Consider the following 20,366-nt stretch of genomic DNA (forward strand, 5'->3'; position numbering starts at 1 on the left):
TGCCTGGTTGCTTAGGGACATTTAATTCTATGACATTGGCTGATAAGACATCCTTGATATAAATGCATACGCCACCTCCACGGCCACTGTCACATCGTAATATCTTATACTCTGGTATATTAACAAAATCATCCGGGGTAATGGGAAGAAGCCAAGATTCACTAACACACAGGATGTCAATATTTCTGTCTTTCAATAACAATATTATTTCATCCAAATTACATTGTAATGACTGAGCATTTATATGTTCAATAGTTAAAAAATATCCTTTAGTGTTTACATCGGCAAGTGCTTCTTCGCCAACCCCCTATGTGATATAGTGCCGACATAGGCGACTCTTATGTCCCAGACGCTGACACTTGGCACACTGAAGTTTGTGATCAAACCTACAGTTTTCTTGCACATGACTGAATTCGCCACAGTTATAGCACCCCACCTTCTTACTTCTATAGAAATCAGGTAGTTCAGCATCAGACTGATTTCTAGAAGCAGCGTACCAATTCCTTTCATTTCGTTCGTGTTGCGTGTCATCATACTGTGTCTCCTGAACCTCAGACATTACATAAGGTGTGTGGTTGTAAGGTGAACATTTTCTATTCCTTACTCCCGACCCCGAAATGTAGGTGCTGGAATGGTGCTGGGTCGGGTGATTACTACCCACAAATCCTCCCAATCTTCCTCCACCTCTTGTAGTGTTGGTGTGGGTGGATGTTGAGTTGTGCCTGTCCCCTGACCCATCCACTAAAGCTGTAGAGTAAGTGTGGGTGGGAGCAGAACTATTCCTATCCCCCGATCCTCCGCCGGGCCCTGTAGTGGCAGCGTGGGTTGGTGCCGAGTTACGTCTGTCCCTCGACGTTATCCCCAACCCAGCAGCATGAGGGTGTGTGTTAACGAAAGTTTGGGTGTGATTCGTGTCATTTCTATTCCTGAAACCCATAGTGTGGGTGCGGGTGTGGGGTGGGTGACGAGCATTCCTGGTAATAACACCAGTTTGTGTTCTTCCAGGAGTAGTTCTGTCTTTATTTGCAGTTTCGTAGTTGTTATAAGAAACCCTAAATATTCTATTCCTATAAGGTTCAAAGTTATATTTATCCATGTCCCAGCTAGAGCATAGTTTGAAACTAGGACACTCCTTGGCTATAGTCGTCAATAGACCTATAGCCCCAAATCTATTTAAGAGAGAGAGAGAGAGAGAGAGAGAGAGAGAGGGAGAGAGAGAGAGATTAGACAGGTGTTGAAGGGATTATGGTGTGCTGATAGATAGACAGATAGATGGAGAGACAGACAGACAGATAGATAGATAGACAGATAATAGATAGATAGATAGATAGATAGATGGATAGACTGATGGACAGAGATGGAGACAGATAGACAGAAAGATAGATAGACAAATAGACTGACAGATAGATATATAGACAGATGGATAGATAGGTGGGGATAGATAGGCAAAGAGAGATAGATAGGTCTTGATTGGGTGGACAGATAAATAGATAGATGGATAGATAGACAGATAGATAGATAGGTACTGATAGATAAATAGATAGGAAAATAAATAAACAGATAGGGTTTGACGCTGGCATACAGATAGATAGATAGATAGACAGATAGATAGATAGACAGATAGATAGAAGGACAGATAGACAAACAGATAGACCTTGAATTGATGGGCAGATAGATAGATAGACAGATAGATAGATAAGAAGGCAGATACAGATAAACAGATAAATAGATAGATAGATAGATAGACAGATAGATAGATAGATGGATGGATATAGACAGATACTGACTGGGTAGACAGACAGAAATAGACACACATAGATAGATAGATAGATAGATAGATAGATGCTGAGATAGAAAGATAGATAGATAGATAGATAGACAGATACTGAGATGGATATAGAGATAGGTCTTCACTGGGTGGACAGATAGATAGATAGATACATAAATAGACAGATAGATAGACAGATAGGTAAGTAGGTAGGTAGATAAAAATTTAGATAGATATAAATATGGAGGTAGGTGGGTACAGAGAGAGAGAGAGAGAGAGAGAGAGAGAGAGAGAGAGAGAGAGAGAAGGGAAAAGAAAAAAAAGAAAAGAAAAGAACAAAAACAAGAAGAAAAAACAGCAAGAAAAATGAAGACAAAAGACAAAAAAATAATAAAATAATTGGGTTTTACGCCAGATATCCCCGAAGGGCTACGGCGATGCCCCTGGGTAGAGGACTTTTGGACCGGAGCGCCCTAACCCACTGAGCCACGGCTGCTACACAAGAGAGAAAAAAGTATAAAAAAAAACAAGAAAGAAAAAGAAAAAAGGAAGAAAAAGGGCAAGGAAAAAGGATAAATAAAAAATAAAAAGAAAAAAAATGAAAAGAAAAAAGAAAAAAGAATGAAAAGAAAAAAGAAAAAAGAAAAAAGAAAAAAGAAAAACAATAAAAAAAAAAAGAAAAAAGAAAAACAATAAAAAAAAGAAAAAAGAAAAAAGAAAAAAGAAAAAAGAAAAACAATAAAAAAAAAGAAAAAAGAAAAAAGAAAAACAATAAAAAAAAGAAAAAAGAAAAAAGAAAAACTAAAAAAAAAGAAAAAAGAAAAAGAAAAACAATAAAAAGAAAGAAAAAAGAAAAAAGAAAAAAGCCATTGAGAAAAGATTTACATATTTACTTTTACTTTATTTATTTATTTTTTTTCGTGGTGGAGAGGGAGGCCTTCACGTGGTGGCACTGATATAACCAGGCGGATCCACTGCCTGGTTATACACACGTCCCTCAACTCCCTATCCCCCGAAAGGAGGTTGGTGGACTATCTATCTATTTGTCTATCAATCTACCTGCCTGTCTGTCTACCTACTTACCTACCTATCTATCTCTACCTATCGCCGGACGCCTTAGTCCCGTAAGGGATGGCCACAAGTGAATCGCCTCCACGTCACCCCGCCCTTCGCCATATGACTGCCTTGCCTTCAACTCACACACTCCTCCCTCGTCTGAAGGCAGCAAGACAGAATTATTGTTGATACTTATAACAATGAAGACGACGAAGCAAATTATGACAAAAATACGATTAGGTTTGGACAGACAGGTAAAAAGATAGACTGATAGACAGTTTGAGGTAGGTAGGTAGGCAGATATACAGAAAGAGATAGATGAGATACACACACACACACACACACACACACACACACACACACACATATGTGTATATCACCATCATTATCAGCCGTTTGAGTGTCCACTGCAGGACCGGCCTATCCCTACCGAAGTGGGGACGATACAGCCAATGTATCTCTACCAAGTGGCTTAGGCTGTCTGGTAGAGATTGTATGTAGGGTGAGAAGTGCTTGTAAGTGTAATTGTAGTGTTGTAGTGGCTTAGGCTGTCTGGTAGAGATTGTATGTAGGGTGAGACGTACTTGTAAGTGTAATTGTAGTGTTGTAGTGGCTTTGGATGTGTGTGTAGTCTGTGAACCAAGTGTAATCGGCCCACGCAAGCTGACTGGGTGCAAGCATACTTTATAGTAAGCGACACTGGTTCAACCACAGCACCCCTTGTGTCTGCCAATGCAGTACATGGCCGGGTGAACACTCCCAAAGTTTATTACCCTGGCGGGGCACGAACCATCGTTCTCCCATCATCCCATGTACGAAAACGGACACTCTACCACTATACCAGTCTCCATATATATATATATATATATATATATATATATATATATATATATATATATATATTCGCAATGCTTGCACGTGGTTATATTTGTCAGGAAAACAGCCACTATTACCCACTGCGGCTGGCTAATGACTCAGGTGGTGTGTTTATAGTGTTACTGCTGCTGGCAAGGTGTTGTAACATGACCGCACCCATATAGTCCTGCCCTACTGATTCAAAGCAGTACTCAAGCCTGCTGCCCACTGGATGGTAGCATTCCTAAGTAGGCTCATCTCCACCACGGAGAGGTAGGGTATGAGGTGGCCTGCTCCTCCATGCCCTTCTCGTCCCTACCCTCAAAAAACCACCACCGCCTTGTCTGGCTCTGGCTCAGCAACGTCAGAGTCCCAGGAGGGGAGGGGATGAGACGGCCTTACATCCTCCTCTGCACCCATCACGCCCCTATCCCTGAAGGCGTACAGGTGTGGCAGGAAAACAGCCAATATTACCCATCCTACCTGCCGTAACACTCAGGTTGGGGGGGGGGGTGCTGTTAGTCTGATGCTGTTAGTATGTCCTTCTAGTATGACTGCCTGGCCATTCTAGATCAACGCAATACTCAAACCTACTCACACTAAAGGATGCATTTTACAAGCAGGATATAAACTGAATAATAAATAACTCGATATTGCACACAAGCAGACACACATACAAAGATAACGACAGAAATATAGAGATAGGGAAGATAATAACCAAATTTTCCCCACGGAAAATGCTGGCTCGTAACTAAGCTGTAAATGGCTCTTATCTACAGTAATTATCTTAAGTCATCTACCCGTCTTACGCGTATCTGATGAGAGAGAGAGAGAGAGAGAGAGAGAGAGAGAGAGAGAGTTGCAGGATATGAATTAATGGCATATGCACCCACCTACCCTCTCTCTTTCTCCCTCTCGCTTCTCTCCCTCCATCTCTAGCGATATAAACAAATCCCCCCCACCGCGGACCCCTCAGTAGCCCGCCAACAACGGAGGGGTGTACACGCGCGCCGCTCTGACTCGCCCATTGTTGTGAGCTCCCAGATTTTTCCGTATTTCGGCACCCACAGCCCATTTTATTTTGATTTTTGAGTAACCTTTGAATATTTTGAGAGAAAGAGGTGCCGAAGCGCCATTTTTGTGGTAATTTGGGGCGCAGAGTGATGGTTTTTGGGAAAGGATTTTGACGTGCTTTGAAAAAACAAAAATAATTGCTTGAAAAATAGCAAAAGCTGCTCAGTGTGCCTATCTTTTTCCCAGCAGGATTTTTGGTTACTAGGTAGGACCTGGGAGGACCTGGAGCTCCTAGCAAGCACATCTGGACACCTAGCAAAGGAAGACTGGAGCGCCTAGGAAAGCAGATCGAATTCCTAGCCATTCTGAGCACCTAGCAGGGCAGATTTGACCCCCTAGCAAGGCAGAGTTGATCACCTAGCAAGTATTTGATCACCTAGCAAGATCGATAATAGTCCTAGGAAGATATTAAGCCAACCTAGCCAGATATTACGCGAACCCAGCCAGAGATATCACCTTAGCACACCTGGCAGCCTCACGGGAACGTTTGCCTTTTAGATTCGAAAAACTTAACGACTAGAAAACGCCAAATATACCCCCAGCCAAACACTACACGCCTCCCAGCACGCCAAATTCGCCAAAATGAAGACAGGTATGTACAGAAAGGCCTTGAAAAATTGTATATTGTTTTTTTTTTCTTTGTTTTTTCTTATCTCTTGCCTTCCAGTCCGTTTATATTGTTCGTTGGGGTTGATCTGGGAGCTGGTTCTCTCTCTCTCTCTCTCTCTCTCTCTCTCTCTCTCCTATTTTGTATCATATGCATTTAATATTGCACCATCTCTCTCTCTCTCTCTCTCTCTCTCTCTCTCTCTCTCTCTCTCTCATTTTCTGTTTTCCTTCAGTATTGTACCATATCCTATTTTGTACCATCTGTCTCCTATTTTGTACCATCTGTCTCCTATTTTGTACCATCTGTCTCCTATTTTGTACCGTCTGTCTCCTATTTTGTACCATCTGTCCTATTTTGTACCATCTGTCTCCTATTTTGTACCGTCTGTCTCCTATTTTGTACCATCTGTCTCCTATTTTGTACCATCTGTCTCCTATTTTGTACCATCTGTCTCCTGTTTTGTACCATCTCCTATTTTGTACCATCTGTCTCCTATTTTGTACCATCTGTCTCCTGTTTTGTACCATCTCCTATTTTGTACCATCTGTCTCTTATTTTGTACCATCTGTCTCTTATTTTGTACCATCTGTCTCCTGTTTTGTACCATCTGTCTCCTATTTTGTACCGTCTGTCTCCTATTTTGTACCATCTGTCTCCTGTTTTGTACCATCTGTTTCCTATTTTGTACCGTCTATCTATTTGTACCATTCTCTCTCTCTCTCTGTTTGTCAGTCTGTCTGTCGTCTGTCTGTCTGTGTGTGTGTGTCTGTCTGTCTCTCTAAAAACCAGATTAAAGATAATTTTGAAAGTTCAATGTAATTTTAAAACTAACGACAAAATTCGAAGCTCAAGAGAGAGAGAGAGAGAGAGAGAGAGAGAGAGTATTCCCGAATGTGCGTGTGTTTTTGCGTGCCTGCCTGAGACTGTGGTAACGTGCTGTGTGTGTGTGTGTGTGTGTACCAGGAGTATATGCGTGTCGAGACTGTGGTAATGTGTGTGTGTGTGTGTGTGTATTTCCTGACATAATTTCCATCTCTAGTCACGAAGAAGTGCTAATATTTTAAAAGTCCCACCCCTATACTCTTGCCACTATAACTTGGCCTAAAATTGCCATCCCTCCGTCTTGAATCCTGCGTTGTAACAATAGACTTACACTCAAACATGATGCTAGTCACGAAGAAGTGCTATGGAAAGGATGCAGAGCCGTAGCATTGTTTTATTTGGACATTGAAGTTAAAAAATATGAAAATCTGGGCCAAGTTAAGGTGAATGGAGTATAGACGTGAAACTGCCCTCTCTCCCTATGATGCTAGTCACGAAGAAGTGCTACGGAAAGGATGCGTTAGAGTGGATAGACTATACAGTAGGAATGGATACAGCCTTCATGCACTTCTTCGTGACTAGCAGAATTTCGTAAGCTGAATAAAATTAACACTATTGAAGGGGTTAGAGAGAGAGAGAGAGAAATCCTACTTAATCCACCTTTCCCCCTTTCAACGACCTCCGGATGTGCGAATTTAACGGATTTAGGCTATTTATTTATTTGTACTAAGGTCTAAAATCTCTCTCTCTCTCTCTCTCTCTCTCTCTCATTCTTTTCTTACTCATCTTCTCCACTTCTTTCCTTTCTTTTCTCTCCTTTATTTCTTCTTTCTTTCCTTCCATCCTTTCCTTCCTCCCTCCTTTCCTTCCTTCATTCTTCCTTCATCTTGTTTTTCTTTCGTTCCTTCTTCCTGTTTCTTCCCCTTCCTTTTTCCTCTCTTCCTCCCTCCCTTCTTTCCTTCCCTCCTTCCTTTCTTTCTTCCTTCTTTCCTCTCTTCCTGTTTCTTCCCTTCCTTTTTTCCTCTTCTTTCCTCCCTTCCTCCTTCCTTCCGTTCTTCCTTCCTTCCTTTCTTTCTTCATCCTTTCCTCCCTTCCTTCTTCTCCCGCTTCTTTCCTTCTTTCCTCCCTTCCTGCCTTTCTTCTTCTTTCCTCCCTTCTTTCCTTCCTTACCTCCTTCCTTCTTTCCTCTCTTCCTTCCTTTTTCCCCTCTTCCTTCATTTCTTCCTTCCTCCCCTCCTTTCTTCTTCTCTTCTTTCCTTCCTTTCCTCCTTCCTTCTTTCCTCCATCCTTCTTACCTCTCTTCTTCTTTCCCTACTTCTTCCTCTTTTTCCTTCCTTCCTTCCCTCCTTCATTCCCCATTCCTTCTCTGTTTCAGGTCTTTTTTCCTCCCTTCTCCCCTTTCCTCTTTTCTCCTTCGTTTCATGCTTCCTTTATTCCTTCTTTATCCTTCCTTCATAATCCTTCCTTTATTTCCCCTCCATCCCTTCCTTCCTCCGTTCCTTCCTTCCTTCTTCCCTCTCTCCTTCCCTCCTTCCTTCCGTCCTTTCTTCCCTTCTTCCTCCCTCCCTCCTTCATTTGCTCCTTCCTTCTTTTCTTCCCTCCCTCCTTCGTTCTTTCAATCTTTCCTTCCTTGTCCCCTCCCTCTCTCCCTCCCTCCCTTCCATCTTTTAATTTATCTTTGCCTTCTCTCTTTCCCCCCTCCTTCCTTTCTTCCCGCCTTCTCTCTCACGCCCTTTCTCTCCTCCATTTCCCTTCCCTCCTTCATCTCTTCCTTCCTTCCTTTTTCGTTCTCTTTCCTCCTTCAGGTCTTCCATCCTTCCTTCTCCCTTTCCTCCTTCATTCTCCCTCCATTTCTTCCTTCTTTCCTTCACCTCTTCCTTTCTTCCTTCTCTTTCCTCCTTCCTTCTCTCCCTTCTCTCTTTCCTCCTTCCTTCTCTCCCTCCTTCCTTCTCTCCCTCCTTCCTTCCTTCCTTCCTTTAGAGCAAGTGGAAAGAAATAATTTAATCGAAGGAGGGCATGGAACCCGTCCTTCGTGATAGCCTTTTGACCTGAGAGAGAGAGAGAGAGAGAGAGAGAGAGAGAGAGAGAGAGAGAGAGAGAGAGAGAGAGAGGAAAGGTAACTAACAGGTTTTCACAGATATTAGTGTTTAGTGGGTGGATAGATAGATAGATGGATAGACAGATGGAGAGAGAGAGAGAGAGAGAGAGTAACGAGCAGAATGAGAACAAATTGAGGTAAGAAAGATGCAGGAGGTGGATGACTACGTATGAGAGAGAGAGAGAGAGAGAGAGAGAGAGAGAGAGAGAGAGGAAATAACACTCAGATTAAGAAATTGAGGAAGTGAGAGATAGGCTTAAGGATTAAGTTGGCGTCAGGGTTGTTATGGTTTAAATCAAATGATTTAAATCAGCGCAGGGGCGTACCTACAGATTTGGGGGCCCGGGGGGCTGGGCTCTTTTCGGAGCCCCCCTCCTGGAGGGAGGCTCCGCAAAGAACCCATCCCCTCTTATTCTCAAAACTTATATAATGTCTCAGCCGGGAATGTCGGGATGATAAATATATATATTTTTAAATATTAAAAAGGTTATACATTTTTAAGACTTTTGCCCCCCCCCTCAATTGGGGGGCCGGGGGGCAGTTTCAAACAGCCCCCCCCCCCCGCCCCTCAGGTACGCCACTGAATTAGCGAAAAAATCATGATTTAAATCAAAGTGGATTTTTAAAAATTAATAGTAAAAATGAAGAACACTTTGATGTGGTTTGGCCATGTGGAGAGGATGAAGAGTGAGAGACTGACGAGGAGAGTATGTGAGTGAGGTGGAGGGGGAGAGAGGGAGGGGGAGGCCAAGATGAGATGGAGGGATGGAGTGGAGAGGTATAGGCTATGAGAGAGGGGTGTGTGAGCTGGGAGCAGGGGAGTGAAATGGCTGGGGGCAGCGCGACGTAGAGGCGATTTGTTTGTGGCCATCCCGTATGGGGTTAAGGCGTCTGGCAATAGACAGATAGAAAAATGAAGAAGACAGAATGTGATGGACGTGTATTGTACAGATGCATCAAGTCTGCTTGGCCTGTACTCTTCCTGTACTGATCTTGATCAAGTCAGGCACCAGTAATTGCCGTTTGTTACAAGGCAAATATTGAAAAACAGAGGAAAGAAGGCTCTTTGATATTAACAATACATGTGACTATAATCAGTGTTAACATAGGAACTAAACTCCTCTTTGAATACACAGTAACAGGATTCAATCTAATGATTGTGATCCTGATTTGACAAAATATAAAAGACAAGTTGGCAACTTTCTTCAGTACCAGTATGTGACAGTGTGAGTAACTTCCCCCATACCAACAAGTGCTGCCTAGGGTGCACTGCCTTACTGCCATACCAACAAGTGCTGCCTGGGGTGCACTGCCTTACTGCCATACCAACAAGTGCTGCCTGGGGTGCACTGCCTTACTGCCATACCAACAAGTGCTGCCTGGGGTGCACTGTCTTACTGCCATACCAACAAGTGCTGCCTGGGGTGCACTGCCTTACTGCCATACCAACAAGTGCTGCCTGGGGTGCACTGCCGTACTGTCATACCAACAAGTGCTGCCTGGGGTGCATGGCCTTACTGTCATACCAACAAGTGCTGCCTGGGGTGCACTGCCTTACTGCCATACCAACAAGTGCTGCCTGGGGTGCACTGCCTTACTGCCACTGCCCAATCACATTATTATTTTCAATTTTGTAAGTCTGTTTATCTGGACAGTGATACCGGTGTATAATCATGCCTAATCCTGCAGCAAGCGGGAGGAAAAAAGACCCAGTGTGGTACTCTTGTAACAGAATTCCCAATGGCACAAACGGAGTTTGAAAAAAATCTGATTTAAATTAAAAAATCCGATTTAAAAAAAACTATTTTTTTTAATGTAAAAAATCTGATTTCTTCCAACCCTTGTTGGAGTGCATTATTTATAGGAAAAAAGTGCTAGAGAGAGAGATAGAGAAGGGGGAAAACTGAGACAGAGTGAAGTGGAGGAAATGACGATTTATCTAAGTTAGTGGTGCATCATTACGAGTATCATACATATTTACACACACACACACACACACACACACACACACACACACAAAGAATATGGTATCATTTACAGAGAGAGAGAGAGAGAGTGAGTGTTTACATTAGTGGTCAGTGTAATGTAATAACAGGAAATAACACAGTGGTTACGTAAGCACGCAAAAAAGGGAGTACAAAGGTGTGTGTGTGTGAGAGAGAGAGAGAGAGAGAGAGAGAGAGAGAGAGAGAGAGGTAAAGTGATGCAAAGATAGAAAGGGGAAAGAATGAAGGGATGATGAGATAGAAAGAGGGAAAGAATGAAGGGAAGGAGAGACAGAAAGAGGAAGAGAAGGACGGGAAGGAGAGACAGAAAGAAGATAAGGAAGGAGGGACAGAAAGAGAAGAAAGAATGAAGGGAAGGAGAGACAGAAAGAGGGAAAGAATGAAGAGAAGGAGAGACAGAAAGAGAAAGAAGGAAGGGAAGGAGAGACAGAAAGCAGAAGAATGAAGGGTGGAGGAAGAAAGGAATGGCGAGCGAGAGAGAGAGAGAGAGAGAGAGAGAGAGAGAGAGAGAGAGAGAGAGAGAGAGAGAGAGAGAGAGACCACTGCACAGTCCATAAGTCCAAAAAAGTTCAAGACTGTGCACTTTAGGTAAGACACTGTGCAGACATCCGGCCATTGCAGACTAACCTTGTCTTATTAGGTCATTATGCAGATGTTATAACGAAGGACTGTGTGTGTGTGTGTGTGTGTGTGAGGAGATGGGAGAGGATATTTTCAAGGTTGTGTGTGTGTGTGTGTGTGTGTGTGTGTGTGTGTGTGTGTGTGTGAGGAGATGGGAGAGGATATTTTCAAGGTTGTGTGTGTGTGTGTTCAAAGTTAGCAGACCAGAAATGTAATGCTTTATCTAAATGCAGTCTATGTAGTGAGAATGAGGAAAGTGTGTTTGTGTGTGTGTGTGTGTGTGTGTGTGTGTGTGTGTGTGTGTGTGTGTGTGTGTGAGGAGATGGGAGAGGATATTTTCAAAGTAAGTAGACCAGAATTGCAGTGTCTTATCTAAATGGGGTATGTGTGGTGAGAATGAGTGTGTGTGTGTGTGTGTGTGTGTGTGTGAGAGAGAGAGAGAGAGAGAGAGAGAGAGAGAGAATTTTCACAGTATGCACACCAGAATGGCACAGCTTTATCTAAATGAGGTGTGCCTAGTGAGAAGGTGAGTGTGTTGGGGTGTGAGTAGGTGCCATGATAGGGAGGGCAGAGTGTGTTGAGCTGTGTAGTCTAGTTTTATTTTAAGGTGTGTGTGTGTATTGTAGAACCAGAATTACAAAGCCTCATCTAAATGCTCTCTGAGTTGAGAATATGAGGAGTATTGGAGTGTAAGAGAGTGATATTACAAAGAGGGTGTGGGGAAGGGGAGGAATATTAGAGACTGGGAGGAATATTATTAGGTATTATGTATGTGGGTTTGTTATGGTGTTGGATATTTAATTTGTGGATCAGAACAGGATAGCGTAATCAAAATGGGCTCTCTCTCTCTCTCTCTCTCTCTCTCTCTCTCTCTCTCTCTCTCTCTCTGACGGAGGACGAGAGCAATTCAAATTCCTCATTATAAACTCGTTGTGGAACTCCATCTCTCTCAAGCATCATTCCCCGTCACATTACCTTGTCGATTTCTCTCTCTCTCTCTCTCTCTCTCTCTCTCTCTCTACCTACCTACCTACCTACTAGCAAATCTACCAAGACTATTCATCTTTACCTCTAACTACTTAGACCTACCTAGTAATTACCTAACTACCTACTTACCTGCCTACCTACATATCAGCCTTCCTTATTTACCTACGTATTTCCCTACCTACATACCTGCTTACATTATCTTACCACACGCTATCCGGCCCTACTTACCCACCTACCTACCTAGAAGTCAGTGTACCTACCTATCCCACCTGCCTACCTGCCTTGCTAATTAACCTACTTACCCCCCTGCATTCCTACCTACAGACACGCCTACTCATTCACCAACGCCCTCCTTCCCTTTCTAATCTGCACAGCTGTTAACATACCTATCTGTCTGTCTATCTATCAGTTTGTTTATTTGTCTGTCTGTCTGTTTGTCGTTTGTCCGTTTTATTTCCTGCTTGTCTACCAAACTACATATCTAACTACTGTACTTGCTTCTACTTACCGGTACCAGTCTACCTACTTACCTACCTACCTACCTACCGTACCTACCTACCAGTCATCTTTGTCTGCATACCTACCTACCTCCCTACCGACCAGTCATCTTTGTCTGCATGCCTACCTACCTACCTGCTTTATCTCTACCTTATTACATACATATCTGTTGTATCTTCTTTACCTACCTAGGCTAGCTGCTTGCCCTCCTACCTACCTACCTACCTACTTACCTACCTACTTACTTTTTGTGTCATACTGTAAGCATAAACTTTACAGTCCTTCCCCTGCCGCCCAGCATATCACCACTTGGGCACGAATACCTACCGTCCGTACCGAATACAAGCAAACTCTGTGATGTGAGACTACTAAGACCCTGCATCCTCTCCACAGCTAGCACTTCTTCGTGACTAGCACCGTATTACAGCTACACCACCACCTCCCTTGCCTGCTTCCTACTTAGCCTACCTACCTACCTACCTACAGTAAATATTTACTTACATACATACACATCCAAATCATTACCGTAAGTGATAGATAGATAGATAGATAGATTTATTTGCACAAACATACATACGGTACACACACTAAACACCTGCCTACCTACCTAACTACCTACCTACCTACCTACCTACCTACATACATACATACATACGGTACCTATCTACCTACGTATTTACTTACCTGCTGACATACCTACCTACATACCTGCCCGTTAGCGTAATTAGCAACCTACTCACCTTTAGTTCACTTTCACCTGTCATTATCTCTCTCTCTCTCTCTCTCTCTCTCTCTCTCTCTCTCTCTCTCTCTCTCTCTCTCTCTCTCATACTTCTCACCGTCCTTCGTTCCCCCTCCCTCTCTCCCTCTTCCTCCTCCATTCCTTCCCCCCCTCTTCCTCCCTTCCTCCGTCCCCTCCCTCTTCCTCCCTCCCTCCCTCCCCTGTTTAAATTCAACGGTTGCAAGTAAGACGGATATCCTACCTACCTAGCCTACCTGCCCACTTACCTACCTACCTTCCGACTTACCTACCTACCTACTTACCAACCTACCTACCTACCTGCCTAGCTACTTACGTACCTACCTACCTACCTACCTTAATCCTTACCTACCTACCTGCCTAGCTACTTACCTACCAACCTACCTACCTACCTACTTATCTGCCTACCTACCTTATTCCATCCCTACTTACCTACCTACCTACTTACCTTAATCCTTAGTTTCTGCCTACCGGTACCTACCGTAATACCTACCTACCTGTCTTAATTCTTACATACCTACTTCCGTTATTTATTTATCTAACTACCTACACCTCTGTCTGTCTGTCTGTCTGTCTCTGTCTGTCTGTCTGTCTGTCTCTCTCTCTCTCTCTCTCTCTCTCTCATTTGGAACCAGAAACATCCAGATTTCCTCTAATTCCTAATGAGTGTGTGTGTGTGTGTGTGTGTGTGTGTGTGTGTGTGTGTGTGTGAGAGAGAGAGAGAGAGAGAGAGAGAGAGTGACGATGCGTATTTTTAAGTATTTACAGAAGTTATAGGAATGAATGGGTGTAAACAGAATTGAAGGAAGGAAGGAGGGATGGAGAGTCGGAGGAAGGGCGAGAGAGAAGGAGGTTAGAAGGGAGGGAGGGAGGGTGGGAAGGATGAAAGGAAAGAGGGAAGGAGGAAAGGAAAGAGGGAAGGATGGAAGGAAAGAGGGAAGGAGGAAAGGAAAGAGGGAGGGAGGGAGGGATAAAGGGATGGAAGGAAAGAGAGACGGAAGGAAAAAGTGTGGGAAGGAAGGAATGAGGGAGGGAGGGAAGGAGGGAGGAAGAGATGGAAGGAAAGAGACGGAAGGAGGAAAGGAAAAAGTGTGGGAAGGAAGGAAGGAATGAGGGAGGGAGGGAGGGCGGGAAGGATGGAGGGGGAGAGAGAGCAGGAAGGAGGGAAGGAGGGTGGGAAGGATGGAAGGAAAGAGGGATGGAGGGAAACAAGGAGGGAGGGAGGGTGGAGAGGATGAAGACGGAGAGAGACAAGGAAGAAAAGAGGGAGAGGAAAGGAATGAGAGACAAAAGGGGGAAAGGAAGGAAGGAAAGATGGAAGGAAGGAAGAAAAGAAGGAAGAAGGATGGGAGAGAAACGAAAGTAAGAGGGAGAGAAGGAAGGAAGAAAAGAGAGAAGGAGGGTGGGAAAACAGGAGGAAAGAAGGAATGATGGAGGGAAGGAAAAGAAAAAGGAATGAAGGAAGGAACGATTGATAGAGGGAGCGAGAGAGGAAAGGAAGGATGGAGAGAGAGAGAGAGATTGATATGTCTAAGTCACGAACACAAGAGCAATATTAATGTACCTCTCTCTCTCTCTCTCTCTCTCTCTCTCTCTCTCTCTCTCTCTTAAACGTATTCTAAGCACAACAGAATCCGCCAAGTCATCCTCCCTCTAGCTATTTCTCTCTCTCTCTCTCTCTCTCTCTCTCTCTCTCACAACTTGAAAATACGTTAAAGAAAGAAATACAATGCATACACCTGAATTTATTTTTCTGTCTATCTGTTTATCTATCTGCCTATCTATCTGTCTATTTGTCTATCTGTCTGCCTGCCTATCTATCTACATATCTATCTATCTGTCTATCTATCTATCTATTTTATCCCTCTGCAACTTTATTCTGTGTTGCTCAGTTGCAGAAAAAGACACTGCAACGGCTCTACGTCCTTTCCATAGCACTCCTTCGTGACTAGCATTGCATTTTAGCGTTAATCCGCTGTCCTGAAAGACGCGGTTTCGATCCAACGGGGGGGGGGGGCAAGGGAATGTTTTGGGGGAGAGAGAGAGAGAGAGAGAGAGAAAGTACCCATAAACTTCTCTTTCTCTGTCTGTCTGTCTGTCTCTCTCTCTCTCTCTCTCTCTCTCTCTCTCTCTCTCTCTCAGACATATCAGAGCAGTCACACACTCAACTGTTTCTCACGCGCTCACTCACACACACATCCTTTCCCACACACACGCGCACACACATACACGTACGTACATACATGCACATATTCTCACGCTCACAAATACAGCGTGTACACATAGGCACACAGACATACGCACACACAGCAACATTCTCTCTCTCTCTCTCTCTCTTACACACACACACACACACACACACACACACACACATTACATACTGTACCTAATGTCTACCTCCTCTCTCTCTCTCTCTGAGTCAACCCATCTTTTTAATCTGGTTTGGAGGGAGAGAGAGATAGATAGATAGATAGAGAGAGAGAGACAGAGAGACAGAGAGGAAATGAGGCAGGAAGGGTGGAGGTGGTGAATATAAAGTGAAGCTAATGAGAGAGAGAGAGAGAGAGAGAGAGAGAGAGAGAGAGAGAGAGAGAGAGAGAGCAACAGACTTGATCATCCTTATAAGGTTAGAAAATTATGATTCTTCTCTCTCTCTCTCTCTCTCTCTCAACCGGGAGGAAGAGTGAGAATGAGAGCCGTACAGTATAGAAAAACCATTATGTAAATATTATGAGAGAGAGAGAGAGAGAGAGAAGGGAGGTAGGAAAGAGTAAGGGATGGGAGGAAAGAGGAAGGGATGGAGGGAAGGATGGTAGGAAAGAGGGAGGGATGGAGGGAGGAAAGAGGGAGGGAAGGGAGGAAAGAGGGAGGGATGGAAGGGAGGAAAGAGGGAGGGATGGAAGGGAGGAATGAGGGAGGGAGGGAGGGTAAGGAAGAGAGAGAGAGAGAGAGAGAGAGACGTCAGGAATCTACAAACAACAGCAACAACAACAAAGCTATTGATCTCTAAGGTTGTTTGTTGCAGGGTACGAAAATAATAATCCACCCTATTCTACTATGTTCTACTCCACTCCACTCTACTCCACTCCACCCCACTCTACTCCACTCCACTCCACTCCACTCTACTCCACTCTATTCTACTCCACTCTACTCCACTCTATTCTACTCCACTCTATTCTACTCCACTCTACCCCACCCCACCCCACCCCACCCCACCCCACTGTACTCCACTCCACTCCACCCCACTCTACTCCACTCCACCCCACCCCACTCTGCTCCACTCCACTCCACCCCACCCCACTCTGCTCCACTGTACTCTATTCTACTCCACTCTACTCTATTCTACTCCACTCTGCTCTACACTACTCCACTCTGCTCTACTCTACTCCACTCTGCTCTACTCTCTTCCACTCCTCTCTACTCTACTTCACTCTGCTCTACTCTACTCCACTCTGCTCTACTCTCTTCCACTCCTCTCTACTCTACTCCACTCCACTCTGCTCTGCTCTACTCTACTCCACTCTGCTCTACTCTGCTCTACTCCACTCTACTTCACTGTACTGTACTCCAGTCTACTCTGCTTCATTCTACTCTGCTCCACTCTTCCCTACTCTGCTCCACTCTTCCCTACTCTGCTCCACTCCACTCGACTCTACTCCGCTGTACTCTACTCCACTGTACTGTACTCTACTGCACTCCACTCTCCTCTCCTCTCCTCCACTCTACTCTGTTCCACTCTCCTTTCCTCCACTCTACTTCACTCTACTCCACTTCACTCTACTCCACTCCACTCTATTCCACTCCACTCCACTCCACTCCTCTCTGCTCTACTCTACTCTACTCTACTCCACCCCACTCCACTCCACTCCACTTCACTCTACTCCTCCACTCTATTCTACTCCACTCTGCTCTATCCTACTCCACTCTACTCCACTCCACTCTTTTCTTCTCTTCTCTTCTCCACTCCACTCTACTCCACTCCACTCTTCTCTTCTCTTCTCCACTCTACTCCACTCCACTCCACTCTTCTCTTCTCCACTCTTCTCTTCTCCACTCTTCTCTTCTCCACTCTACTCCACTCTACTCCACTCTACTCCACTCTACTCCACTCTACTCCACTCTACTCCACTCTACTCCACTCCACTCCTCTCCACTCTTCTCTTCTCCACTCTACTCCACTCCACTCCACTCTTCTCTTCTCCACTCCACTCCACTCTACATTACCCCACTCTACTTTCTTCATGCTTTGTTCACTTTCTTCACTCCTCTTCATTCCTTTCCTCTCTTGTTATTCTTTTTCTTTTCTTCAATATACTGTACTCTGCTGCTCCTCTCTCTCTCTCTCTCTCTCTCTCTCTCTCTCTCTCTCTCTCTCTCTCTCTCTCTCTCTCTCTCTTGACATGTTACAGGAAGTAGAGAGAAAGAGAAAAGGGGGAAAGGAAGCCAGGAAATTGGAAAGATACATATATACATACATACATACAGAGAGAGAGAGAGAGAGAGAGAGAGAGAGAGAGAGCAATATACCTTTTGATCCCTAAGCTTGTTTGTTACAGTGATAAAGAGTGGTAATCTCTCTCTCTCTCTCTCTTTCTCTCTCTCTCTCTCCCCCGGGATATATTAAGTCCACAAAATCTGGCGCGAAAAGAAAGATAGAAAAAGAAAATAAGTTACTTTAATATGGACCAAGTTCGTTATTTCTCTTTAAACTTGAATTTTTACCAACTGATTTTCTTTCAAAATTAAATACTGTTTGAATATAAAAAACCGTTTAACCGTTATTACAAAATTTTAAATATCGAAGATGCTGAAATTTGTTGCACAGTATTTTCTTGTTTTGAACTGTATTTTCTTGCAAGTGACTCTTATCATATTGTATTGTTCAAAAAGGCTCAAACATTTTTGCATGCGTCGGCCTTGGTCACCTAATGTTGGCTCTCCCTGTTGCTCCATTTCTGTCAGCCTCCCTATTCACTCCCTTATCCCTGAGGTCACACTCTATGACCTCATCTCAAGTGTTTTTTCGGTCTGCCTCTCGCAACCCTACCCCCGTCGTTCACACTTCTTACTTTCTGCACCCAATTCTCACACTCCATCCCCTACACATGCCCAGACCAACTCAATCTGCCCCCCCTCATCACAACACCAATACACTCCAGTCCCATCCTTCCTCTCAACTCTTCCCCTGTTCATCACAACACCAGTACACTCCAGTCTCATCCTTCCTCTCAACTCTTCCCCTCCTCATCAGAACACCAGTACACTCCAGTCCCATCCTTCCTCTCAACTCTTCCCCTGTTCATCACAACACCAGTACACTCCAGTCCCATCCTTCCTCTCAACTCTTCCATCGTAAACCTAGCCCTCCCAAGGCCTCGCATTCAAGGACGCACTGCACTTCCTCCTAATCACTGTCATTTCTGTACCTTTGAGCCTGTGAATATCCTCTTCCTTTCCTGCCCAGATCTCACTACTGTACAGAATTACACTCTTAACACATACTGCATACACAGATTCCTTGCTAGGAGAGTGAACAGCTGCCTGAACTTTTTCCAACCACTCCTCACCCTAGCCTCAACTCCAGCACATAACATAGCCTACCCCCAAATAACAAACCCTTCCATACACCCAAGACACTATGTTGTTAAAAAAGAGCATATGTAGTGTGTATGTACTGCATTATTACTGTACCGTGTTTCTGTACATTTTATAGTACCGTATTACACTAGTGCTAATCCACTGTTATATAAATGAACAATACTGTATAACAAAAAAATAACAGCAACACAAACAGAAATTTAAGAAACTGTAAATTAATATTTCATGAAGGCTTGTAAAAAAGAATGGGTTCTACCTGGATTTTATTTTTTATTTTATTTTTTATTTTTTTTTACCCTTGAGGATTGTTTTTTTTTTTTTTTTTTTAACTCTGCATTTTCCTCTTCTCCTCCCTTCGTCTCTCTTCCTCAACGTCCATCTCTCTCCCCATATATCCACCTTTTTCATCGCTATCCACTCCTTCCATTCTCTCTCTCTCTCTTCCCCCTCTCTTCTCTTCTCTCCTACTTTCTTCTTCTCCCTTTTCCTCTCCTGTCAATTTTCATTTTCTCATTTTCTCTCTTTTCTCATTTTCTCACATTCTCTCTCTCCTGATTTTCTCATTTTCTCTCTTTTCTCATTATCTCACTTTTTCTCTTTTCTCATTTTCTCTTTTCTCATTATCTCACTTTTTCTCTTTTCTCATTTTCTCTCCTTTCTATCTTTTCTCATTTTCATTTTCTCTCTTTTCTCATTTTCTCTTTTCTCATTATCTCTTTTTCTCTCTTTTCTCATTATCTCTTTTTCTCTCTTTTCTCATTATCTCTTTTTCTCTCTTTTCTCATTTTCTCTTTTTCTCTTTTTCTCATTTCTCATTTTCCCTGTTTTCTCATATTCTCCTTTTTCCTAATTTTCTCTTTTCTTATTATCTCTTTTTCTCTCTTTTCTCTTTTTCTCTCTTTTCTCACTTTCTCTTTTCTCATTTTCCCTCGTCCTATTTTCCACTCCTACCCACCAGCCCCTCCGGCCGGCACTGAGAGGATTGTGTGTGTGTGTGTGTGTGTGTGTGTGTCCCATCAAATGCTAGCACCCTGTCCGTTCACACACACACACACACACACACACACACACACACACAAACACAGAGAGAGAGAGAGAGAGAGAGAGAGAGAGAGAGAGAGAGAGAGAGAGATTGTGTGTGTAGGTTGTTGTGGAAAACTGGTATACACACACACACACACACACACACACACACACACACACACACACACACACACACACACACACACACACACACACAATACATACATACATAGCCTGCATACCTATTTACCAGTCTATCTACCTGTGTCTATCTATTTCTATCTATCTGTCTATCAATCTGTCTACCAGTCAATCAGTCTGTGTATCCATCTATCAAGGTATCTATCTATCTATCTATCTATCTATCTATCTATCTATCTCTATTTCCTTCTATCTAACTGTATTTGTCTATACCGGTATCTATCTATCTATAGCTATCCTTGAATCCATCTATCGAGGTATTTTTATCTCTGTTTATCTATCTATTTGTCTGTCTATTTCATCGCTAGTAATTAATTCATTTTCTTTTATTTCCAGGTAAGAAATGGCCTGCCAAGAGGAGTGATACAGGTGAGAGAGAGAGAGAGAGA

The 20,366-nt window shown here is 43.5% G+C and overlaps 1 protein-coding gene across 1 annotated transcript in view; it reads left to right on the top strand.

Annotated features, from left to right (window-relative positions):
- The first annotated feature begins 5,204 nt into the window (after positions 1-5,204).
- LOC145390611 (uncharacterized) overlaps positions 5,205-20,366 on the top strand; it is a 117,681-nt gene continuing 102,519 nt past the window's right edge. Inside the window, exon 1 of the mRNA XM_080265412.1 lies at positions 5,205-5,345. Coding sequence (XP_080121538.1) covers positions 5,336-5,345 — 10 coding nt within the window. The 5' untranslated portion in view covers positions 5,205-5,335. The remainder of the gene's footprint in view (positions 5,346-20,366) is intronic.

The sequence above is a fragment of the Coenobita brevimanus genome, chromosome 15 (genome assembly GCF_032717465.1).
Source record: "Coenobita brevimanus isolate Jiangsu-jjx chromosome 15, ASM3271746v2, whole genome shotgun sequence".
NCBI lineage: Eukaryota > Metazoa > Arthropoda > Malacostraca > Decapoda > Coenobitidae > Coenobita > Coenobita brevimanus.